General features: G+C 35.7%; 3 protein-coding genes and 1 pseudogene across 4 annotated transcripts; all 4 read left to right on the plus strand.

The window, feature by feature from the left end:
• The first annotated feature begins 1,077 nt into the window (after window positions 1-1,077).
• On the plus strand, window positions 1,078-8,011 carry LOC141589697 (calcium-dependent lipid-binding protein-like). The gene is made up of 15 exons (XM_074410326.1): window positions 1,078-1,137; window positions 1,509-1,639; window positions 1,864-1,932; window positions 3,501-3,529; window positions 3,999-4,057; window positions 4,600-4,763; window positions 4,979-5,099; window positions 5,213-5,311; window positions 5,405-5,485; window positions 5,744-5,826; window positions 5,923-6,148; window positions 6,460-6,624; window positions 6,818-7,009; window positions 7,365-7,445; window positions 7,919-8,011. Exons 1-15 carry the CDS (start codon window positions 1,078-1,080, stop codon window positions 8,009-8,011), a joined length of 1,653 nt encoding a protein of 550 aa, XP_074266427.1.
• Window positions 8,012-8,263: 252 nt separating this feature from the next.
• LOC141589698 (ubiquitin-like-specific protease ESD4) lies at window positions 8,264-10,716 on the plus strand (annotated as a pseudogene).
• Window positions 10,717-15,182: 4,466 nt separating this feature from the next.
• On the plus strand, window positions 15,183-20,706 carry LOC141591670 (putative oxidoreductase At1g06690, chloroplastic). 2 transcript variants are annotated; one of them, XM_074412074.1, is made up of 9 exons: window positions 15,183-15,668; window positions 17,600-17,684; window positions 18,259-18,375; window positions 18,837-18,901; window positions 18,989-19,077; window positions 19,253-19,332; window positions 19,441-19,552; window positions 20,178-20,297; window positions 20,378-20,706. In XM_074412074.1, the coding sequence occupies exons 1-9, from the start codon at window positions 15,371-15,373 to the stop codon at window positions 20,561-20,563; spliced, it is 1,152 nt and encodes a 383-aa protein (XP_074268175.1). In that variant the 5' UTR covers window positions 15,183-15,370; the 3' UTR covers window positions 20,564-20,706. The 2 variants fall into 2 exon arrangements, with proteins under 2 accessions (XP_074268175.1, XP_074268174.1); XM_074412073.1 differs by lacking the exon at window positions 15,183-15,668 and adding an exon at window positions 16,703-17,107.
• A 469-nt stretch (window positions 20,707-21,175) lies between these two features.
• Window positions 21,176-25,308, plus strand: LOC141591656 (uncharacterized). The gene is made up of 7 exons (XM_074412061.1): window positions 21,176-21,441; window positions 21,834-21,915; window positions 22,869-23,018; window positions 23,218-23,291; window positions 23,420-23,538; window positions 23,770-23,853; window positions 24,828-25,308. Exons 2-7 carry the CDS (start codon window positions 21,909-21,911, stop codon window positions 24,925-24,927), a joined length of 534 nt encoding a protein of 177 aa, XP_074268162.1. The 5' UTR covers window positions 21,176-21,441; window positions 21,834-21,908; the 3' UTR covers window positions 24,928-25,308.
• Window positions 25,309-25,594: the final 286 nt, after the last annotated feature.

The raw sequence follows: 25,594 nt of genomic DNA on the forward strand, positions 1-25,594 counted from the left end.
CGTAAATTTAATTGATCGTAGTATGTTATTGTATTAAATCACTAAAGTATTACACTAGAAACAGAACAACCCGTGAATTTCACGGGTCACAAAACTAATTATTTACTAATAAACGGGTGGGACTTAGGATAAAATGATCTCTCAATAATTTTAGACCGTCATACTAAAGTTTTTGTGTTAATCAATTAAGATTTATATAATGACAAAGCTTTGTGAGCAAACATAAACGGGTTTGGTCGGCATTTGCCAGACTTGATAACGTAGAATTATGGTTCATCTATTAATGAGCGTAGCATCCGTTTGGATTGTATTTTTGTATACGTTTAAAATTGAATCAATATTTGTTACCTTGTTGGATATGGGAAAGCAAAAGTGCATGCATAATTGCATAAACCAACCTAATAACGATTTAAATGAGAAAATGACTACTAAATCCGATTAGATCATAGTTTCGACACAAATCGAAAATTTATCGACTAATTTTCATTTCCGTCTCTTTTTGAAATTTACTTCTTTTCACGCGTATTTTTATATTGTTTAATCATTAACATAAAAGTACGTAGGAGATGCTCGAAAAAAAAAAATATACATAATAATAGAAAGTTAAAGACCTATACATCAAACTTTGGTGGTTCAATTTTATTCGATGAACAAAATTATCACAAATTCTCATAGGGGTAAATTATGCTTATGACGGATATGTCCGTCACAAGAGAGATGCAAAATTATTACCCTAAGTTGATAAATTATGCTTATGTTTTGAGTCAGTCTATTGTTTTATAGCCTACTCACTCATCAATCCATATTCCTTATCTAAACACCTTTTTCTCTTGCAATTAGATAAGAAAAAATGTGCATTTATTATTTTCCGATTCTATTTTATCTTACTTGAGCTATGCATTTAATATTTGGAATCCTTAATTTGATTTGTTTCTCTAATATGAACTTTTATTGATTATGTGACTCGCTTTACACACTTAAAAATACTATATCACTCATATAATGGGTTATTTCTTTCGCTATATAAATGTTTCTCACCAAGTCACCTTATTTAGTTATCGAAATTTAATCCTAGATATGGCATTGTCCATCCTTCAAGCACTACTCCAAGATTATCTTGAGTCATTGTTGAAAGAGGTAGTCACGTTTCATTATATCGAGCTTTCATTCAATTGTGTTTGAGTTAAAGTTTAAAAAAAAAATTGTTTTCTAATTAAAAGTAGAATCGGTATTACGATTAGATAGTTTGAATGTAAATTTAATAACTTCTAATTCGTTAATACTTTTTGTACGTATTTGTACATGACCGTTATAATATGGTTGCGAATCTCATGATTTAACTCTAACTGAAAACCTGAACGACCTGATTTTTCGGATACGATTAAAAAGTCTGTTTTGTTCATCGGGATATTCGTTATAATGATTACAAAACATATATTTACTATCATATCAATACAATTTTAACTTTTTTCAGTATTTAATATCATATCAATTTTAACTTTTTTCAGGGAATCTTAAATGACACATTTCGTCAAGTCATTTCTGAAGGTCGATTAAAAGAACCGAATGTTGTTGTAGAGCAAATCCACAAATATTTTGATGATGTAGAAACCATCCTTTGTGATTTGCACCATTTTATGTAAGTACCCAATCTTTTTTTTTTTTTTTCTTTTTTTTTTACTTCATTCATATATACTCTCTTTGTCCTGGTGAATAGTTTATATTTGCTTTATTTTGTAAGGAGAAAATAAAGCAAGTTTAAACTATTGACTGAAACGAAGGTAATATTTTTTTTTTCTGGTCCACTTTTATTGGTCATACACTCATACCATTTATGTGCACATATATTGGATCATTTTGCAGTGAACTTTGTGATGTTGATTTTAGTATCTTGGCCACTCATGTCCGAGCTATGGAGGAGAAAAGTACAAGGTATACTATTCTATGTGGTTGACGCTTTAGCACGTTTGTCACCAATTAACGGTAAAAGTGTATCCTTGGGGAAAAAAAAATTGCAATGTTTTTAGGAAAAAATAGCTTGTCTTTAAGGAAGACCAACTCCTACCTAGCTTATCACTAATTATGGCGAAATATTGAAGTATCGCAAATTCTTATTTTAGACGGGCTATTTTTTATCTGAAATAAGACGGATTAAATATAGTTATTTTACGATAAAATGTAGCTATTTTCTGTCATTTTCAGGATAAAAAATGACAACTTTAGTTATAATATTTTGTCATTAAATGATTACATTATATTAAAAAAATGTTGACATTTTTTGGTTTGAAAATAAAACCATCTAAAGCAAGACCAACTAAGAGCCAGTACGGAAAGCTCTAAAACTCAATCCATGGACTATACAACCAGTTGTATACGTTGTACAGTATTGAATCCGAGATTTGTGATAAAGTATCTGAGTTTTATGTTAAAGAATATGAGCTTTATTATAAAGTATTGAGCTCATCCATTTCTAAAGCCCTTATAAATGTCCAAAGTTCTCCAAAAAAGTTGCTTATGAACAGTAGAGCAGTGCTATTCGTGCGTCTCACGTGATGAACAGCCTTTCTACTGTTCTTGCTCTTTGCCCTTCTTTCTGATTGTTCCCTCTCTATTGTCTCTCTCTATTTATTCTTCGTCTCATTCTTCTTCACCTGGTTATTTAGAGCTCTTCTTCATCACTCCTTCATCCTCCTCTCATTCCTCAGTATCGCCCTCTTACCCCTATCTCATCCTCATTCTTTAAATTGTTTAAGATCTTAATTAATTATTCAATCTGATTCATCAATTATTGTTTCCCTTTTTCTTCATCAGATTGATATTGATTAGTTATTCAATCTGGATCATCAATTATTGTAACCCTTTTTATTCATCAAACAACAAAACTCTATTTACCAACTCCAATAACCATATCCTTCAAACGACAAAGAGGTGGTCCTATTGTTGGGTGACGAAGATAGTCATATTCTCATCTCAAACTCATTCTCTGGTGATGACGGTAAGGAGTTCATGTGCGACGTTGCTGCTGATTCTGATGATGGCGGCGGAAACAACTAGGTATTTTAGTATTCTATTCTTCTCTATTGTGCTACTTTGGGTGGAATTAGGGTTTTGCTTTACCTTGATTATCACTATTGTGCTTTTATACTACTGATTTGATTGGCTGGTTTTGTGGGTTTGTCAATTTCCATTACCGTCTTGCTTTCTTTTCGTTCTTAATTATTTTCAGCTTTGTTTCCTGGTTTTTTTTTCTTTTACCTTGATTTATTTACGTATTTCAGTTATCGTTTTTCCTTCTTCTTGTTGTTTATTATTTTGATCTTTCTTTTCTGGGTTCGTGGTCAGTCATTAGTTATTTAAATCGATGATAATATTCTTGGGTATTAGTCTGAAGATATATTTGCTACTGCTTTGGTAGAGAGCTTTGATCTGTGATTGCTTTTTTGTTTTTGGCGGTTCTTGTGCTCATTGTATTTGTATTGATGTTGAATGATTTGAAATAGCTCTGACCTTATGTTGGAAGTAGTGAATGGTAATTGGCAAATGCAAAATTGAAATTGTTGCATTCCTTTGGATTCATTTAGAGTAGTAATTGAAACGGTGTAAATGATGGTGGATGGTGAAAAAAATGTGGCTGTGTCGTTTGAGAATTGAAATTTAGATATCAAATGTGAATTAAGATGTTTAATCTGTGTAAAGCCTGAACAAGGAACAACCTGATAATCTTTCTCGCTCGATTAGTATGCAGTCTCTATTTATGAGTTATGACACCATTTTAACCAAAGTTAGTAGTATCGGCTTCTTTAGCCTCTTAAAGTAGCAATTCCGCTGAGTGTCATTGAACCGATAGCACACGGAGCTTGGAAGTCATGGGTGTAGTACTTGTAGTGTTACTTATTGTATTTTCATTCAGGGAAGCAAATGGGAGGATGTTTGGTTGTCTATGATTTCTGGTTGTGTGCTTACATGTTCCGAATTGGTTTGACAATGATGTTTTGAAGCGTACTGTGGAGATTCAGAGAAAAATCCTTGCATCTGTGAAATGAAGTTCTTCGTTAATGTACTGGACACGTGTTCCACCATTTATAAAGTAGATAAAATTTAATGGTGTGGACTTGACCAAATACCTTAATAAATTGACTCTACTAATGTAATGAGTAGAGTATATTTACTATTAACGAATGTCATTGCAAACCAGAGGGAACTTTGATATACTTGAGTCTCAGACCCATAAGTGTGTATATTAACTTGGCCACAAGCGCCGAACATGTCAATCTTAAAAACCTATAAATGACGATGTCAACTCTATGGTTTTACATAATGAGTATGGTCTTACATCTTAGCCCGGATGATTATCAATCTACTCTCAGCACAGGCTTTTACAGTATGAGTGCATGACCTTTCATGAGTTAACACTCATTATTCCTTTCACTCCTGAGTCTTGAACTTAGCAATTTGCCATCAAAAACTGTTTGTGTATGAATACTCGAGACTTGCATGTTATTTGCCAGTTTTTGTTCAGCATCTTCAATCTCACCTTTTGTTAGAGGCATAGTGCTTAACACCACTTGTTCTCTGTTGCATTTGGATCAAAATTTTTAGGCTGCAGAATTGGTAATTCGAGAATCTGTTGAGCCTCTTCTGGAGGACTATCGGCCTCCTGGAATCACATCACTGAAATTCAACAAACTGACTCTTGGCACTGTTCCCCCTAAGATTGAGGGTACGCATCGACTAATTTACCACCTTAATTTAATTGTTCAGAGGTATGCATGATTGCTACTGTATGATGTCTGGAATTTTGTAAATCAGTTATTTCCGCTGAAGAAATAATTCTTGTGTGTGGATTACCCTCGTCGAGGCCTCGAGCCACTCAAAGGCCCCGTGTTTGTTTAAGCTCATCTACTTGCACAAAGATTAGTACTTCTTTTATCATTTATGTTTTGTTATTTTTACGTTTGCATTAACATAACCACCGCAGAAATCCGTGTCCGAGCCTCCGAAAAAGTCAAATAATAATGGATATGGATCTTCGATGGGGTGGTGACCCCAATATCATTTTGGGTGTTCAAGCTGCAGGTTTTGCTTCAATACCCATTCAGGTTGGCATATTGATTTGTCTCTTTGTTTTTGTTAAATATCTTTTTAGTGTTTGTTCACACACCTGAACTTTGATGTATGTGTAATTTTGTTGAGACTTGGCTGGTGGCTGCAGTTAAAAGATCTTCAAGTTTTCACTATCGTCCGTGTTATATTCCAACTTTCTGAAGAAATTCCTTGCATCTCTGCTGTCGTGGTCGCTCTACTTGCTGATGTACATCTACCTTTCTATTCTTTTTTCCTTTATTTTGTCGCAGCTATCTCTTTTTTGAATGTGTGACTATAACAGTGTTTTTTCTATGACCAGCCAAGCCCTCGGATTGATTATACTCTAAAAGCAGTTGCTGGAAGCTTGACAGCTCTTCCTGGCATCTCTGACATGATTGACGTAAGCAATTTCTATAGTTTGATCCTTTTGTGACATTTGGATATTTGTTTATGATTCTCTGACTCGGAAACAAGTTTTAGACTCAGTTACGGATCCATAGTTTAGTCTAAGAATGCATATTCCTTTGGGGTGTAGAATACCAACACAAATGTTTGAGGTGGAGTATAGAGTCTAGACGTTGTCGTGCAAACCACTGATTATGTTCCTGAGCTTTATGTAGTTTTTTTTTTTTTTTTTTTTTTTTTTGCCATTTTGCAGGACACGGTTGATACAATTGTGAATGACACTCTTAAATGGCCTCACAGGATTGTTGTACCTATTAGTACCTCAGTTGATACTAGGTATCTCTAATTCGTTTGCCTTAGCATCTATGCACGATTTTCAAATGTTTCACTCTATTTAGGTCACGATTGCTAATTTATCTTTTTATTGTGCAGTGACTTGGAGCTTAAACCCCAAGGCAAATTGACCGTCACAGTTGTGAAAGCCAATGATTTAAAGAACAAGGAGATATTTGGAAAGTCAGATCCTTATACTGTCATATATATCAGACCACTTTTCAAGGTAAAAACAAAAGTCGTCGAGGACAATCTGAACCCAATTTGGAATGAAACGTTTCATGTGATCGCAGAGGATAAGGAGACACAGTCACTCATCATTGAGGTTTGGATTTATTTTATCTTCTCCTTTTGTTTCTTACATAATACATAGTGTAGCAGTTCACTTATCTCTTAAAACATAGACAATCGAAGATCCCAATTGCTTGAAACAGTAATAGCGGAAACAAATGATGGTTTTAACATAAGCATGGTAACAGTCAGATATTCCGTCTTCTACATTTTCCTTTTCGAGCCATTAAAAAAAGCCCACAAAAGACTTTCGTCCGAGTGTGAGTCTGAGTTCACAACTGCAGACACGAGGCGTGTCATAATTTGATTAAAAAAAATGTTTTGTTAATTGCTTGCTTGTTGCAGGTCTGTGACAAGGATATTGGGCAGGACAAGGACCTAGGATTCGCAAAATTACCTTTAATAGATTTGGTTCCCGATACTCCAACAGAAATCGAACTGAGATTGACCTCACTACTCGATATGTCTAAGACCAAGGACAAGAAGGATAGAGGAACTATTACACTCAAGGTACCACAAGTTTCTCCAACTACTGCTGTCTTTATGAAGTTTCATGAATTTGTATGGTTTTTGAAGCGAACAATTCTCTGTATCAAATAACTACAGAAACCGTGTCATAATGTTAATTCTCTGTATCAAATAATTCAGTAGAGTCAATCTTGTTGAAGTACTGACGAGGCTATCTTGGATTAATCCTCTATAGGTGGTTTATCATCCATTCAACAAAGAAGAGCAAAATGCTGCCTTGGAAGCAGAGAAGAGAAGTGTCGAGGAGAAAAAGAAGATGAAAGAAGCAGGCTTGGTCGGGAGCACTGTGGATGCACTTGATGGACCTGATGGGCGTGTCTTTGGTGGAGGACTAGCTGGCCTACTTGTTGCCGCTACCCTTATTCAGGTATGGTTATAACTTATAATCAAATCTTTATTTTGCCTTAGCCTTCCCATTGAATATATGTTATAGGAGTTGAAGAAATTTTTTGTTCCCTATGAAGCCAAATGCTTATGGGTTATTCTAAAGTAACAGTCACTATTTTTGTTATGGCTTGTTAAGGAACAACCTCTCGTTTTGCACACATTAAGCCTCCCTTAAGCTCCGCCTTTGGGGCAACTGGAGTAATCTTATTGCTTGTTATCTGTTCTTTTGAAGCATTTTCATTCGATAAAATTGATTCGAGGGAAATAGTTTACGTAATTTTTGGTGCGCAACTCCAATGTTTTAATGTTGATGTCTGTCTGGGTTGAGTGATCAGGTGGTGCTAGGGAGTTTCTTGCCTGGTCATAATCAAGACAACAAACCCAAAAAGCCGAGAATCGATTCTCAGACCCCCAATGTCATACCAAAGTGTAGTTAACCCCAGTCTGGGAGGAGGCTACGGAATGCAGAAGGTTAACTCCACATCCCCACCCTCTTTCCATGCCAGAAATCCACCTTCTATGAACTCCACCTTGTTCCATAGGGACATAGAAAGTGACAATAATGCCTCCAGTGACGGATTCTGATAATGATGATTTTGACGATGGTGATGATAATAGCCCTTTGAACTTGGAGATTTCTGGCTGACCCTCTAAGTTCACCTCGGGCATTTCTATATTGTATTTTTAGCCTTTTAGTTCGGTCCATAGATTTTACCATTTTGCCCTGGTTATTGGATTAGTTGGCATAGTGGAAGAGATCGTGTTAGGGCATTCTTCTATTTGGTTATAGCCTTATAGCTACCTAAGCAAGTCCATAGTATATAGTATCTACTTTCCTTTCAGAATATTGTATGAGAAGTCGTTTAACCGTATGCCTTTTACCTTGCAGGAAATGATGCTCAAACCAAGTGGTCTCGCCACAAAGGTTATTTGTTTAACTAACTATGTGAATCCCGATGAGCTCAAAGATGTTCTTATATAATTAATTTTCTATGGATTATTACTGGTAACATTCTTGATCATGAATTGTATTTTGTTTGACAAGACGGTTTACTGTTATACTTGTTTATTGTACGAGCTTTGGTAAATGTTGTGATCCCACGTCTGGAGGTAGATGGAGGGTCATCACTAGGGCTTGGAAAGGTTAGTTTTACTACTGCATGATTTTTAATTTACAAAACACCGGATGGATAAATTACTTAATTGGGTCAGTAGCGTCAGTTAACCATACATTATGGTTAGCCACTTCATTAACAAAATTAGATTTGTGGGCAGCTTTCATTATATATTGGGATTGTGCAAACTTGCCCATTTAGTGATATTTGATTTCGGAACTGGTCTCCCCGCTTCCGATTTTGGGGTCTCCCCGTGCGCATTTGGTGCATTGCGGCATTTGCAGGTGGGGAAGGAGGTGGTGGAGAAGGAGGAGGTGGTATCGGAGGATTCGAGTGAGGTGGTGATTATTGAGGATGGGAATGAAGTGAAGTTGGATGAACGGAAAGGGTTAGGGTTATTGATAGAGGAGCGTGATTTGGATAGGAATGGGTTGGAGAGTGCTGTGGTGAGTGATGGGAATGTGTTGCATTCGACGTCGCTTGATCGTGAGGCGTATAAGGACTTGATCAGGAGCGTGGAGAAGAAGTACTCTTCTAAGTTGGAATATTTGAGTTCTGAAATTAAGTCAAATGAGGCCAAGTGGCATTTGTTGAGGTCGTGGAGAAAGCAACGGGAGGAGAAGAAGCAAGAGGAGCTTAAGAAACCTCAGGAGGTTGTTTTTCTTATCTTTTTGTTTCTTCTCTTGTGCCATTACATGAGCCTCGTTGTTAATAATAATGCATGATTTGGGTATATTTGGATTACTGAATGTGTAGTTGAACTGTAGGATTTGTTGCGTGAGCCGTTTGTGCCCCTTACTGAGGATGAGGAGAGTGAAATTAATCCGGAAATGGCAAATTCTAACAGGTATTGGCTCAAACCTGAATTGTACTCCGTATATAGTAGTTGGGTTTGGGCTTTTCTTGTATAACCACTTCTCTTTTGCTTCATATACAGGAGAAAGATTTTGGTCACTCATGAAAACTCCAATATCCAAATTATCGGTGAAGTATTACGATTGTCTGCGACTGTGCATGGCTGAACGATGAGGTGATTTGCTTGGTGAACTTCAGTCATTTCCATATGACTTCCAGTAGTTATGGACGACTGTTTCTTAATCTCTGTAAATTTGGCCTTTTTGTTCCATATCAGGTCATCAATGTGTATCTGGAATTGCTGAAAGAAAGGGAAAGACGAGAGCCGAAGAAATATTTGAATTGTCATTTCTTTAACACATTCTTTTATAAGAAGGTTAGTGGTAGTTTTATGCTGTTCAATTTATGCTGTTTTTTGTTTGCTTTCAGTTAAAGTGTACTTTGTTTGTACTCAAATTGGTGTACACCACATGTGGAGTATTGGTAGGGTTTTGGTCATTTGTTTGTGTTGATCTGCTTATGTCTACATCTATATATAAGTTACATTGGATTAATTCGCCATGCATTATCTATGAAACATCTCTACTCCTGTTTGGAGCACCCAATTAAACGGCCAGCCAGCCAACATGGAATACTTTGACCATAAGTCAATATGAAACTAATATATCTTATTGTTTACGAAACTGTGACGTAAACTTATTCTTGGTTGAGTTTTTAGCCTTTTAACTGGTTACATTTACTAAATAAATAGGGTAAGGGAAATATATGTCATATGATGTTTTAGCATTAGCATTACTCAATGGCCTCTTGTAGAATCTTTTGATAAGGGAAGGATTAGGCATATCATGTCTTTTGATTTCAATTTCGGAGTTACAGGTCTCCATTTACTAATCAATTTTTTTTTCCCCGTATGCTTTTGTTGTTTCTTGTACCATTCTTATCTAATTTGTCACCACATTTTTTGCTTACTATTTTTATGCTTTTTTTTTCCTATCTGCATCACTTAGTTATTCGATAATTTAGGAGTATTTTGCAAGCTCAGTCAAATAGATACACAATTGAATGGTAAAAAAATATGCACGAAACAATTTGTGGTTCTTAAGGGGGCTTAATAACCTCGACTCTCTCCCTGCTGCTAAACGGGCACGCAGGAGAGCAATCGTTGTATTTCCTACTGATATTCATACAGAGTATATGGCTGCAATAAGTTGTGCTTTGCTGTTTATTGTCAGTTGATTGTAGTATTCAATGCTTCCTGGCTTATGAATGCAGCTGGCAGGTGGGAGGAATGGGTATGATTATAAAGCTGTGAAAAGATGGACCTCTCTCAGAAAGATTGGGTATAAGCTCAGTGAGTGTGACAAAGTAAGTTGGGCTTTTTAGCTTAAAAATTTGACTGTTCTGCATTTTTATTATGTTTACTGACCACTAATTTGGACGATGCCAGATATTTATACCTATACATAAAGAGGTACATTGGTGCTTGGCAGTTTTTAATAAGAAGGACAAGAAATTTCAGTATCTGGACTCATTGGGAGGAAGAGATTCGCAGGTTCTAAGAGTACTGGTATCGTGCTGTCGCTGATCTAACTACGCTGATGCTGTTTACGATGAGTCGATGACTAACTTTAGTTGTGTTTCCGAAGTAATACTCGCGCTTATAAGATATCCATTAATTTCTGGGAATTGTGCCTGTCTGATTTACGTGTTATAGTATTGATTTGATCTGATTAAATTTTAACAATTGAGGCGTCATGTTAGTTTTCTCAACATTGGTTTTCTCGTACACTGTGAGTGTATACCAATACATTTTAAAAATTATTATTAAAGTATATGAGTATATACTAATAAAGTAATCTTTACTTTTAATAACGATTTGTGCATATAAAAAGAATAAATGCTATGGACAAATACCTAAATCGGATGATGTTTTACAGTGAATTTGTATATTTTGTTTTCATCTAGAAAACATAAGATGAAATTATATTAGATAGTTTCAAAAGAAAAGCAAAACAATTTGCAGTGTTTTAATTGATGCCAACATCCAAATCTATCCATATCTTTCAATTTGCAAGGATTTTTTAATTTTACAAATTAAAACTAATATCTTATGATTGATGCGAAGGAGCTATACAAGAATATTGATTTATCAATTGCCAATTTATAACCTTCAACTCCAGAATTTGAAAGGCAAGTATCAATGTGAAACATCCTCTGACATTTAAGACTTTTGACAGAAATAGTCAAATTGTAACATCCTATGGTAAAAGCACCAAATTTAACATAGACTAATTGTTCAATTGTTTTAATCACAATTATCAGTTCAAAGAACATTAAATGTAAAAAGAATACTTAGTTCTATTGTTTCTTCGTGCACCGAATGATTTAATAAGGGGCACAAATGACAATTGTATCACTAAATATTTGATGACGGTTCAATAGAATAAGAAAATAAAACGTCAAATTAGGACAACTACATTGAACATTACACGTAAAAAAGAAAGCTTCTACACTAGAACAAAACGCAACTACAGCAACATACATTCAGTAATTCTCGCAAAGTCTACGCCATAAACAGATTCGCTGCAACACAAATGGAAACGCGTCTTGGATCTCCGCGCGCACCGCGCGCGGAGAGACAACTAGTATACATTAAAAACATGAACTTTGAATTAGCGCAAAAAAAAATACATATAAGCTCAGATTCTTATACTTTAGTTATACAATACTTATAGTACAACTGGATGTATAATCCTATTTGTATTTAAAACTTGTACAAAAATAAATATTTGACATGATATTGTTTGTTATCTCAGGATGGGAGCAGAATATATGAGAGTTGCATGTGCTGAACTTGTTCAAGTTTGTCAAAAGAAAAACAGGGAAATGTGAGTATACTACTTCCTCCATTCCAATCAATTCTATACATTTGCTTTATACACGCATATCAATGCTCATTTTCTTTTGTTCATATCTTTAGCTACATATTACTAAAAAATTATAGAAATTTGATATTTATAATATACTCGGTAAGACAATTCAAACAAGATCTCACATGACTATCTTTTATGTTATATATTAGAAGTTATATCGAAAATTCTCCTCACAGGTGAATAGTGCCCAAAAAGTAAATGTATAGTATTCATTGGAATGGAGGAAGTATTAAACTGGCTAACAAGGATTAACATAATCACAAATATATATGTACCTCAAATCCATTGTTATTTGAGTTTCGAAATACCAACTAGTTTTCCTAAAGTCCTTTTTAGATAAGATTAACCTGATCTGAAAATACACCGTGATAATTATGCTTAATTAACTCTATCTAGATTCCAGATACAGGAGAAAAACTATTCCAAAATACAAATATGGAGTATGAATCATGCATAGTCATATTTTTGTGCTTTCTTTTAAGTGAGACAATATAAGTTGTTAACCGAGAGTCTATGCATAGCCTTTTTTTTTTTGAGGAAAAAGATTATGCATTGCTTTGACTTCTTAATAGTTATAGTCCCTGTTTGTTAAGACAAATAATATTTTATTTGATTAAAGTAACTTATTTAATAAAAATTTAATCAATTTTTTTGGGCAAGTATTTGTAATAGTTTTTGAATTATATATATAAAAAAGCTACATTTTCAACTGCCTGAATAAAAACCTAATAGCTTGTGACAAAAAAATGTTACATTTTGAGCTAGTTTAATTTTGTTTCAATTTACCAAATGTTAACTATATCATCAAAAGTCAAAAACATCAATAAAGATGTCCATAGACGAGATTGGCCATTTGAGCAATCGTGTTCGGCCCAGAACAAATGCATGCTAAGACAATGTATTTTTAAATTATAGAGACCTGGCGTTATACTCAAGTCCGTATATGCTCACCTCTAATATATCAGCCATTTTTGCCGAACATTTTAATAAACCTTATCAGATTCTAAATTTCAATTTCACATTTTTTTTTATGTTTTCAGTTACATTTTCAACTAGTAGAGCTATAATTCCATCATCTTATTTCTAAGTTTATTACATAAATTGTCCTGATTTATAATCTATTGGATTTACATCTTGTTGCATATTATAAGATTCTTCCGGAATTTGGCTTGGGTGAAGAAGGAATATAATTTCACCAAAGAAAAATTGGATGCATTTGCCCAGGTAATATATATAATTCGAGTACTTATTTCGAGTATTATTTTATTCTCCATTACATTATTTCAAATAAATTGTCACAGAAAAAAAACGTTATTCCAAATAAATGTGAAATACATTTGCGAAAAAAACGTTATTTCAAATAAATTGTCACAGAATATAATTTCACCAAAGAAAAAAACGTTATTCCAAATAAATGTTTCTACCCACCCTGATACAACACAAACAAGGATCATCACCATTTCCTCTCACAAATTCATTTAATAATATTATCTCTTCTATATTCTATTAACCCTTTATTTTTATGCATAAATCGTAAACCGTTCGATGTTGACCAAATACAATCTGGACCGTTGATAGTTAATAGCCTCTCCATTTCAAAGAAAATGGAGAGAATTTTGACTCAACATACAACCATAGTTTTTGCATCATATCACAATTCTTTTTATTTTCAATATTTACAAATAAATTTATCAAAGTTTGACACCGACGACTGTTTAAAATAGCTCAATTTAGCAATTTATGCTCATTTGACTATTTCTAAAATGATAAATTTCCGTCGAGTTTACATGTAGCATACTATGAACGTAATTTGATAAAATTAAATTTCATTTTAATTTTGGACATTCCACATTGCATGCAAAATGACCAATGACTTGTCTTCGTAAATTGATTTAACTCCGTATTTGTTTAGTGTATGCTCTTGTTTTTTTGTGCAAAACCGTTTAAAATTGAAATAGAGTTGGACGAGTATCTAGTACTCCCTCTATTTTTTTATATATGACTTTCTCACATTTCGAGACACTCATTTCTCTCTTCAATATCTCTTAAAATATAAAACTAAATATTATGATATGTATACTCATATGAAAGAGTTTTTCGTAAGGAATTTAATGGTACCATTTTTATATTTTTTGAACAAATATATTTTTATAAATATTAAAGTCAAAGGCTTACCTCGTAAATGCAAAACGTCATATATAAAAAAGTGGAGGGAGTATCTACGTACCTTGATTGTAATTTGTATCTAAGTCATCAAAGTTTTTTTTTGCAGATGGAGCAGAAAATCATGAGATTAAAAACTAAAAATATGCAAAGAAAGGAGAAGCACCAATTTGTATATAGTTGTGTTTGGAGCAATGGCGAATCTAGCAACAATGGCTTGTTGCCAAATATTCCCTAGGAAGTACAACTCAATTGCTAATGGACTTTTACAAAAATAAAAGAAACAATCTCTATATCCTCGTATTTGAAGTGTAACATTTTAATAATGTATTATAAATCGACTCTGTATTTTTAGCTAATTCTCAACATATCAACAATGACGATAATAAAGTGTTACTGAATGGTATTGAATTTCATTATCACCTTCTCACAAGCATAATAAGGACCCTATAATATAGAAAGAGGAATGTGTAAGGTCACATTTTACATATGGACTATGTGAGAGGGTGATACTGAAATTCAATGTCGTTAGATGACATTATCTCATTTTCATTTAAGGATTTTTTCATTCCGTATAAAATCAAAGTAAACTAAAAAAAAATGTACTAATAACTGAAAGATTCACAACTGCACCAGAGTACTCCCGTTCAAATGAACGTCCAAATGCTAATCGTAGATATTTTTTTTTTCGGCAACCGTAAAGTTAATCGATGGGCACATACTAATGACCTAACCGCTAATCAATAAGTGCGGGAGTTCAGAACCTCGGAATATAAAACTAAAACAAATATAGTAAAAGAAAGGTAAAACAAGTTTGATCGACAATAAGCCAATAACATGGCTCAGGTGACCCACTCCCTCGCTTGATCTTACGAGTCCTTAGTTCATATTTTCCCAGACCGCCTCAACCATAAGACCTCTGGGTCCATCTAGGCCCTAAAAATTGGGTTCGCCCTGCCCAAATCAGTTATGCATAACGTGCGATTAAGGTCAAGATAAGCATATCCCGTCCAACCCTACCTTATCACAAGTCGGTTTAAAGCCTGCATTTCTTAGCACGATTTTGCCCTAACCCGACCTATGACCAACTCTGTTAGACTATTACCAACTATTCCTCCGTTTTAACCACTCGATTAACACCTCTTCGATTTTTCTCGAAACACTCCTTATCCTACTTACCTAAACAGTTCTCACCAAGTCACCCACCATTCGAACCATCGAGTCATTTCTTACTTAATAACTCATTTCCCTCCACACTCACGCAAAACGAATAAAATGTCATCGTTTCTGTGCCGAAATACCGTATCTACCCTCAACCCATTAATAAACCCCATAAAACCCAAAACCCCAACTCGCCGTAACTCGGTCCGGTGCGAGTCAGAAACCGCCGTGGCAGCGGAAAACAGCCGAGTCAAAGTGAGTCAGAAGAACGATTCGTTGGAAATATGCCGAGTTTTGAACGGAATGTGGCAAACGAGTGGCGGGTGGGGTAGAATTGATCGAAACGACGCCGTTGAGGCCATGCTTCGTTACGCTGATGCTGGACTTTCCACATTTGACATGGCCGACCACTGTAATGCTACTGCTGTCATTTTACTGTTTTGCCCTTCTATTTTCGGTTTATTTTCTGCTTTGCCCCTGTGATTTTGTCTGGTCATAGTTGGAACTACTTGTCAAAAATGTGGCCGCTGTTATATTATATCCGTGTTAAAGCTTAAAACCGGACAAATAGATTATTAAGACAAAGCGGAATGTCTAGGGACTAACACAAGGCTTATCCTATATACTCCGAACCTAAATGGGTTAAACTGTGACCCGTTTTAAGCTTAAGACGAATATGTCCGTCTAGACTAACGGCTGGAAGTTGGGTGATTGGAGTTTTTCCACTTATCATTTTTGAATGGATTTTACAGAAGAGGTTTTGGGCTCGGTTTGATAGCGCATTTCAGCTAATTGTTAGGACAAATTAGCTTATTTGACCAAAATTTCGGCTAGTTGTTTCTTCGTAAGTGTTTGGTAAATGCTTAGCGGCTGAATTACAGAATTTCTACCTTTTTAGCTAGTTTTACCAATCCGAGCCTTGATCTAGCGGTTAAGAGTTAAGACGGATGAACCGTGGATTATCTTGTCCAGGTGGCTAATTTGACTAGAAGAAATTGAGGGGATTCTATTTATGGGTTTATATTGTTTTCGGGTTGATTTTGTTGTGGGTTATAAGTTTTAACTGTAAAAGTATTGACATTATTCCTCTAAGAATGAATGAATTATTTTTTTTTGAGTAGGATTGTTATGTTTATTTTATATGGTACGTTACTACTTTCTGGTGTATGTTGACTGTTAATTGAGATTTTGAAGGTTAATCATAGAACGTGATTATGTAACTTGATGCCTAGCTTAGTAGAATTTCACTAAATTTACAACAGAAGAAATCGATATTTCCATTTGAGGGGTTAAAAATTATGAGTAAGATTTTGAATAGGTCGAAGTTTCGAGAAAAAGGGTGTAAGAATAGAGTTAAAGGAAAAAGTCAGTGACCATGACTAGTTTGTAATTATTCAATGACAATTGGAAGGACTAAAGTCCAAAGTCTAAGACAAAGAGCAAGTACAAATGTTCGGTTGGCTGCTGTTCAGCTGAAGTAAGATAGGATGAGGCACATATGCCAAATTTTGTAAACTAGATGCCCTTGTTTCTCTTCTTCTAGTCTCGGAAAAATGGCTGAAATTTTACCCTATTCTCGCTGTAAGCTAGGTCTCTTATCTACTAAAGATAAAACTAGGAGAGGAAATGGGATTAGATCAGCTACATTGCGTCCGGTTTCATGCGTGGCTACTGGAGGTGAAAAGATGATTGTTGTTAAGAATGGAAAGGATTCCTTGGAAATGTGTCGTGTGGTTAATGGCATGTGGCAGACAAGTGGTGGGTGGGGGACAATTGATAGCGATAATGCAGTTGATGCAATGATGAAATATGCAGATGCTGGGTTAGCCACTTTTGATATGGCTGACATATGTAAGATAGTCTCAAACTTGGTTAGAAGTATATATGTTGGCATGTTGTGTGTTGAAGTGTCGAACTCGACTATTTTTTGACAAGTTCTGTGTTTTTGGATACGATTCACAAACATTTGAGGAGTCAGAGTAACATGGTAAGGTTGTTGATAATCAAGAGGAACTTATGACTTGGTTTATCGTATGATGTTTTACATGGACGTTTGAATTTTGGTTTAGGAATTTGTGTGTTTTGGCCTATGAATGTACATTCTGCATCTCCTATAGTCTATGGCTCTATGTTCCCTTTGCATCTAATCAGCTGAAGCAATAAGAATTGAAAACTTATTTTCTGTTTCTTTTTTCTCTTTATTTCCTTCTGTTTCCAAATTCCGTACATTGCTATATTCCCATATACTGGTAACTAAGAAAGTACAGTGTATTTCTTCGTTTTCTGCTGATAAGAATTTAAAATCTTGAAGATGACATTTGCTTGTTCCACATCTTGTTTTAGATGGACCTGCTGAAGATCTTTATGGACTCTTTATAAACCGAGTTCGACGTGAAAGGCCGCCACAACTTCTAGAAACGGTCAGAGGGTAAGTTAAGAGGCCGAGAGAAGAACACTATCTGTTGTTATGTATATCGTTTTTGTATTGAGGAAAGTTTAGCATTGGAAAGAGGGGGGCTGGAGGGAAAGAATTCATGAGGATGTCAGGGATGGACTGAAATTAGTACGCAGTCTTTGATTCCCCCTATCTTCCTTTTGTTCATTTCTCGAACCCCTTTCTTTTAATTTGACTTTTCCCTTATTTTTCGCAATGTTTTTGTTTAGCCTTTTCAGCTTGATGTTTCTTTGAACATATTTGTCCCTTTCGATACGTGTTTACCTCTAATTCCAAAGGTTTTCCTCATTTTTTACCTTTTCATCTCATACTTCCACATTTTTCATTCAGCCATCTCGATTTGTTTTATTATTGTGTTTTTCATTTGATCCACTATTTCATTTGTGCTCTCACTTCACGATGAAAGTTTAAAAACCAATTCATGTCACCGACCCCCAATCACGTTGGTTTGTTGAATCTTTTTTTTTGTTGTCTGGAGTTGTAAATCTGCCAGTGAATTTGTTTGTTTCGATTCTAATTCTGCTTTTATATTTCTTTCTTGGTATAGTCTCACAAAATGGGTTCCGCCACCAGTTAAGATGTCAAGAAGTTTTGTTGAGAAGAGCATTGATGTGTCAAGGAAAAGAATGGATGTTGCTTCCTTGGACATGCTTCAGTTTCATTGGTAAGGCGCTCCTCATAAGTTGTTTAGTGCTTTATATTTTGACTTGTGTGAATAACAACGTTCCTACTTTTTTCCCCGTGTGCACACTTAAAGTCCGTGTCCTGCCAACATTCCCCGTCTATACTTCTGTAGTGAAGTTGAACAATCTATAGGCTCCAGAACATGTTTTCATCCAGTTTATAACTATACTTTTTTCATAATTTTTGCTATAAAGAGAATCACAAAGGCAAATTTGCGGTTGACGTCTTTCATACTCACGAGTCACGTCATTGCACTTCCCCTCAATGACTATCAGCTAATCTAGCTGAATTTGGACAGCGGGCTCTTCTCCTTTAATGTTTTAAGGGAGTTTTCTTGTTTTGGTATTAACATTTGAATGAAGTTAGTGTATAAAAGTTTAGTCAACTCCGAGCTAATTGACAGCATTGCCTTTTGATCACATTTGCTTTAACTTGATTTAGGTGGGACTATGCAAATTCTGGGTATCTGGATGCACTGAAACATCTTACTGATCTTAAAGATGAAGGTTAGACTGCTTCCAACTGCATGTTGTGTACATTGTTTGCCACAATAATAGCGTGCTACAAATGAATCCTTGAACGTGTCATTTCAGGTAAAATTAAGACAGTGGCTCTTACAAACTTTGATACTGAAAGGTTGCGAATAATTCTTGAAAATGAGATTCCTGTTGTTAGCAACCAGGTAATCTGGATGCACTACTGTGTCTAGGTATTGTCGTGTGTATTCTACAAAAACTTATGTGAGACGTTCTTACAAGTGAGACAAATCAATTAACCATTAATTTAAACGAGGAATACACAAGCATTTCCAGGACTCGATGGTTAACCTTTGTAGATAAATGGCTGAACTCTTGTAGGTGCAACATTCAATAGTAGACATGCGTCCTCAACAGAAAATGGCTGAGCTTTGTCAGGAGAAAGGAGTTAAACTTATAACGTATGTATCATCGCTTCCTCGAAACCAAATTGTCTTTGTGACTTATCTCCATTGTGTTTCTTCTCTAGAAATATGGTTCTAAGCTCTAACATAATTATGTCTGTACAGTTATGGAACCGTGATGGGTGGGCTTTTATCTGAGAAGTTTCTTGATACAAACTTGTCCATTCCCTTTGCTGGACCTAAATTGAATACTCCGTCCCTGCAGAAGTACAAAAGGGTAAAGCTGCCTTCAAACTTTTTTTTTTTTTTGACAGTAAGCAAATAATAGTCATGAACTCATGATCAGCCTTCTTTAAACTTTGTTCACACAACTTGTGAATGTGTTCCTGAAAAGTTCAATTGAATAATTGTTAAATTGTTTGAGTCGAAAACATTTCTCGCTTGCTTCAAAAACCAAGGTTGCCTGATTCACTATGAATGCATCGCGCTTGATATGCACAACACTTCTAGTGGTGTTGAAATATAGATTTCAGTAAGCATTTAGATAGATAATGCTAGAACCGATTTCAGTATGCATCTAGATAGATTATGCAATATCCATATGTTTCCACCACAAACTGTGTTCGGTAGTCTAGTATGGAGTAATATTTTGTTAAGTATCAAATCACGAGCTGAGTTATGAAGGCCCTGAAGGTTAACCCGGCCAGAGGCCGGGATCAGGCCGTGACGGCCGATTTTGAGATCAAGCCTCAAACTGGGATTTAATTCCATGGCCGATAGGCGATACTAACTCACATTATAAGAAGACAAAGAGCTTAGAGAATTACTCCGTAATTATGAGTTAGCTGGTTGCAGAAATGCCACAGTACAGTTATATTAGTACTCGAGTAAATTTTTTGCAGATGGTGGATGCATGGGGTGGATGGAGTCAATTCCAAGTTTTACTCCAACAACTAAGCAAAATCGGAAGGAAGCATGGCGTGTCGATTGCAACTGTGGCTGTTAAGTACATACTAGATCAGGTAAAGCCTTTTCCTGTGAACTTCCTTCTGTATTGTTGCGTGATTCCACCTTATTCAAACCTGTCTGTTTTGGAATACAGCCAGCCGTAGCTGGGTCCATGATAGGTGTGAGACTTGGGCTGTCAGATCATATCCGAGATGCTAATGCTATATTCTCACTTGATCTCGATGAGGAGGATGTTGAGAGCATCCGCGAGATATCAAGCCGAGGCAAGGATCTTATGAAAGTGATCGGGGATTGTGGAGATGAGTATAGACGCGCTTAATCACTTGGGTATAGGATCCATGGTTGTCCGTCTTGCCATCTTGGAGGCCGGAGCTGTTCTTTACAATATACATGTACATTTGTGTACAAAACATTTTTGTTATTTGATTGAGTTCTCAATCTTATACACAAACGTTTTCTCTATATTTAAATTGGTCTTACGTATATGGACTCGATAAAAACTAATCCTACTCAAACTTAACCGAGACCAAAAAAAAATCACAATCGAAAATTGATTGAATGAAATGACCTAAAAGCACCAAAAATTAGTAATTTAAAATAGATTTTAATAATAATGACCTCGATTCTCTCCACCTAGTCAGTAAGCGATCCCCAAAGATCCCGAGGCCAATTTTATGTACCCAAGATGATCTAACATGAACCCGAACTGAACTCGAACCCAGACTAAACCAATTGACTTGATTATCCAAACCCAATATAACCAATCACCCACTTCTTTCTATAATCCGAGGACGTAATTATGTATCCAAGATTATCTAACCCAAATCCGAACTAGTTGACTCGATTATCCAAACTCAATTGTACTAATTACACACGCCTTCCTATAATACGAGGCTGAATTTATGTAGTAAAGATGATCTAACCCGAACCCAAACCCAAACCGATTGACTCAATTATCCAAACCAAACTAAACTAGTCACCCATGCCTTTCTAAACTTTTCGATTTCTTGGCTTTTTTTTTTATAAGGTAAAAGAAATTAGATTAATTGAGCACTCGACCCGCTTAATTCAGAGTACCTAAGTAAAATACTCGTAGTTATTCTCATGTAAGACCGTCTTTGTTGACTAAAACTTGTCTAGTCTAGTACAAACTCGAAGAAAGTTTAGAGAAGACAACCATTTTTTTGTTTTCCTCAGGTATGTTTCTTGTCTTCTACCCCTAGATTCTTCTGCAAGACTGCAACCCTTTCTCTAGTTCTGTGTTTTCCCTCACGCAATCACATAATTCTGCAATTTCCATTGTTCCTCTATTGCTGGGTAAATTAATTTTGGCCGTAATTGCTTCTTAATTGTAATGCATATTAACTGTTTGATGAAATGCCACAATGAGTTATTAAAGAGCTTTTTCTTTTTCGTTTTTATGTTTTTGGAATTTGTTGTGATTGCTTCATTCAACAGACATTCATACATCATACGGAGTACAGTATATAAGTTCATCATTTTTATAATCAAATCTTATAAGACGTTTTTGAATGTTACAGTTTGACATTTTGATTCCTATTTGTTCTAATGAAGTTGATGGGTTTCAGGTTTTGATTCTCTCTTCGTTGTTTCGGGTTTAATATTCAAACTTCAGTGGTTGATCAGAAGAGCAGACAGCAGCAATGGATGGTACATGACAATTTCTATCTGGCTATGCTTCTAAATGTTTTTTGTCTTTGTAAAATGCTAATGAATTTGTTTGACGATTTTATTTGCTTTCGGATGCAACATGACTTGGGTTATACGTCGAACATATCTGAGTAATACTATTATCCTGAAACCCAACCAAACTAATAGTGAACCTTAAGACAATAATATTTATGAAATACGGAGTATTTGTTAAGGGAGACTTTGCGAATTGCAAGCACAGTGTAGTTTATATTCATTCTGTTGATCTCGGGCATGACAATATTCAAGGGAGGATTAATGGAAATGAGTAATGACATTGAAACACACATTTGGTGAAGTTCCGAAACAATAATGTGTTCTGAGTTCCACCTCTATGAAGAAACCTGCTGGAATGACCAGGTTGTGGGGGACTGATTAGAGGTTTTAAGTTTTTGTCTCTGCTGTCGAAGGGTCTACTGTGGAAAAAGAGGGATAAATAGGGAAACTATGCACTCGAAATGATTGGAAGCACATTATAATATACTCCCTCTATCCCAGTCATTTGTTGTCCTTTTCCATTTTTGGGTGTCTCAGTCAATTGTTGTCCTTTCTATTTTAAGAATGAACTTGATGAGCAATTTGATCATTCATACTCAATTTATTCCACTTGTCATTTAGTAATTGACCGCCTCCTCTTTCCTTGGTCTTTGTGCCAAAACCAAAGGACAACAATTGACCTGGATGGAGGGAGTACTTAATTATATATTTGGTTTATTTGGAAATGAGGGTAAATTTCATTACTGGCTTTGTAGTTATAAAAGCTATGCACTTTGAATAACTGGGGGCACATCATAAACATGTCTTATTTGTTAGAACACCCTAATGTTAGCAGATGAAAAGCTACTAGTAATGCGCATAAGAATAAGAAGCTGTTTCTTTGCTGACTATCGTCACATTCTTTTGTGACTTTTCAGTCGATTCACAGCCAACTATGGAGGAAACTATTTTGGTTGGTGATGATTTAATGACGGGGCCTCCATCACCTGTTGTTCCTCAAGATATTTCTTCACACGTGCTTGAAGGTGTTGAGCTTTGTGATGGGTTGCTGAGGAATCTATTTTTATGTAAGATTCTTTTGTAGGTAGTACCTGTTTAGTTAATCTAACGAGTGAAATGACTGGCATATTCATTACGTCATGATCACATGTAATGAATTTCTGATTAAATTTTTGATACTGTGCCTATATTTATTCAAGCTCTAATTTTTTAGGTTGTGTTTATGTATTATTCATATTCAAGCCCTTGAACTTGCTTGTGCTTTAGGTTTGCAGATCCATGATATTGAACCATTTTGTCAAGATGAGATTGCTATGTATCGACAATGTGCTGAAAGAAGAGTAAGATAGACATGATATTTGTGGCACTACTTTTTCCTTTTTTGGATGTCCAATTGCTTGATTATTAAGCACTAGTATAGCTAGTCTGGTTCTAAATTTTTTTATGCAACCAACGTGCGCATTTGTAGGACAAGGAAATCAGGCAAAGGCTTCAAGATAGTGAACGTAAATTAGGTTTATCAATGCCACTTGATCAAGCCAATGAAAGAGCTGCTCAACTGGAATCAGAAGTCACAAAACTAGAAAGGTATGAATTGCTTGAATGGTTACACTGTTCTGTTGTGTCTCTTGTTCTCCTCATTTGTAGTCTATCTTTTATCCGTGCGTCAATTTGTGTCTGTTTTAAGGAATTGTATCAAGACCATTTTAATGAGCTGTTATGTGTGAGAGGTTCTGGTGACTGAAGTGGTTCCAAGTCCAAACATAGTCTGCATCTGCCTCATCTATCTGATCTACGAAATTTTTTAATTTTGCCCAGGCGCTTGATTCTTGCTAGTGGAATGGAAGGAGTCGATGGATTTCGCCAAAGATGGAGTTTACATGGGTGTCTCACTGACACAAGGTAGACTTTTAAATGTATGATTTGTTGGTTTTTCCAGCTATCACGACATTCACGAGTGAGGAGCATACCTTTTATACTCCCATGTTTGTTTTGTTTGTCCTTTTTGTTGGATTACCTATATGTATCTTAGTATTAAATCTCGGTCCCGTTCAAGGTATGAGTATCGTGGCGTAATCTAGCTAAATGTAGTTAACATCGCCTCAAAACGCGGTAAAACGCTAAAATGTGGTTGTGTAAGCCCCAAAACCTTTGTATCACGGCCACGTATCGGCCTCGCAACCGATATTAAAACTATAATATGTATGTAATGACCATCATTTCTCACAAATACAGCCATATTTTGCTTGATCTCTTGATGTGATTGCCCGTATGCCTAAGAATTGATTTTGCAAAACGCTTCCTTCATGCGGATATTCCCATCCGGTTTTCTTTATTTGCTTCTATTTCAGATTATTGAATAATAAAAAGTCATTTGCTTTTCAAGCCATGATTTTTTTGTCAGGATTAAAGTATGATACTAGGTTATGTCTCTTTTATTTGAACATAACCTGTAAAAGTTTTAAATTAGGCTTTGCTAGCCCATACAGAAGAGCTGAGCAGATGGGAGTTAGCTTCTTGACGCTTCTAATGTAGTCATATAATATCCCTGCGGTAATCATATTGTTGGCTACGGTTAATCGACTGGGTGGCTAGTAACGAGACCAACGTTTAAATATATTCTGGCGTCTATAATCTTCCCGGTGTCTTTGGATTTTGGAATACTGGTTTGTTGGTTGGTTGAGTTCAATTGCTTGAGATGTGCGTTCGTTTCCCTCGTCCCATTCTAAAGGATTTTTTTGGCATTCTAAACAGTTAAGCAGTTCTTTGTAGAATTTCGCTCCTCCAACTCCGTAGTTTACAATTTTGCCGTTTGACCTTCAACTTCTGCTTCCTCCATTAGTTGTTCGAATATAAACAATATGAGAATGATGCAGGAAAAGGTTGGAGTCCTTGAAGCAGGGAATGGAGAATCGACAGAGAGATGAACCTGTGCCAGCTCAGCCTCCAACAACTCGACGTTGGTTTTTCTGGTGATTTGAACATCCATTAATTGGGATTTTTTCAGTTGTAGACATAGCATGTCCGTTTACCGTCATTATTCCTCGTCATATTAAGCAGCTGAGGACTCACCGAGTTCTGTTCTGTTACAAAATCACCCACAGTCAACTTCGGAGTTTATGTGTTTTGAGTGCCTACATAGGCTAACAGTCCTTCATGGTTGATGTAAAACCATGGAAGTCATTATTGTAAAATGAATGCATTTTTTAGAGTATTTGAATGATGATTATTTTGAAAATTGGGATTATTAGGGTTCTCTCTTACAATTAAGACCCATGTAATAGTCATTTAGGAATTGATATGGCAAATATTCACCTTTTTTTTTTTTTTTTCAAGAAGGGAAATATAAGTTAAAACTCACTTTTTTTGTTTCATAAAATTGGTATCGCTAATGTCACAAATATGATGGCGGAGCATAAATTCCCTAAAGGTGCATAACATCTTCTTAACCGTCGTGTATAATTTAGGTCATTGCTTTTTCATGTACTCGGTGTCTCGGTCATGTACATTACCCATTTTACCTTCCATTTTAGTCAATATAAAGTACCCCACCACCTGCCTCCCCCCCCCCCCCCCTCCCCCCCACCGAATGCCACCTCCCTTCTACCACCCTTTGCCCACAATTCTCCATCAGACGACCACT

This window comes from Silene latifolia, chromosome 7 (genome assembly GCF_048544455.1).
Source record: "Silene latifolia isolate original U9 population chromosome 7, ASM4854445v1, whole genome shotgun sequence".
In the NCBI taxonomy this organism is placed as follows: domain Eukaryota; kingdom Viridiplantae; phylum Streptophyta; class Magnoliopsida; order Caryophyllales; family Caryophyllaceae; genus Silene; species Silene latifolia.

Excerpts from the sequence above, each read along its gene's own strand:
- LOC141589697 (XM_074410326.1), top strand. The coding sequence starts at position 1,078 with ATGGCATTGTCCATCCTTCAAGCACTACTCCAAGATTATCTTGAGTCA. Across the intron at positions 4,764-4,978 it reads CTTAATTTAATTGTTCAGAG|AAATCCGTGTCCGAGCCTCC; the intron begins GTATGCATGATT and ends TAACCACCGCAG. Across the intron at positions 5,827-5,922 it reads AGTACCTCAGTTGATACTAG|TGACTTGGAGCTTAAACCCC; the intron begins GTATCTCTAATT and ends TTTATTGTGCAG.
- LOC141591670 (XM_074412074.1), top strand. The coding sequence starts at position 15,371 with ATGTCATCGTTTCTGTGCCGAAATACCGTATCTACCCTCAACCCATTA. Across the intron at positions 18,902-18,988 it reads TACTGATCTTAAAGATGAAG|GTAAAATTAAGACAGTGGCT; the intron begins GTTAGACTGCTT and ends GTGTCATTTCAG. Across the intron at positions 19,553-20,177 it reads CCCTGCAGAAGTACAAAAGG|ATGGTGGATGCATGGGGTGG; the intron begins GTAAAGCTGCCT and ends AATTTTTTGCAG.
- LOC141591656 (XM_074412061.1), top strand. Across the intron at positions 23,292-23,419 it reads GACAATGTGCTGAAAGAAGA|GACAAGGAAATCAGGCAAAG; the intron begins GTAAGATAGACA and ends GCGCATTTGTAG. Across the intron at positions 23,539-23,769 it reads GAAGTCACAAAACTAGAAAG|GCGCTTGATTCTTGCTAGTG; the intron begins GTATGAATTGCT and ends AATTTTGCCCAG.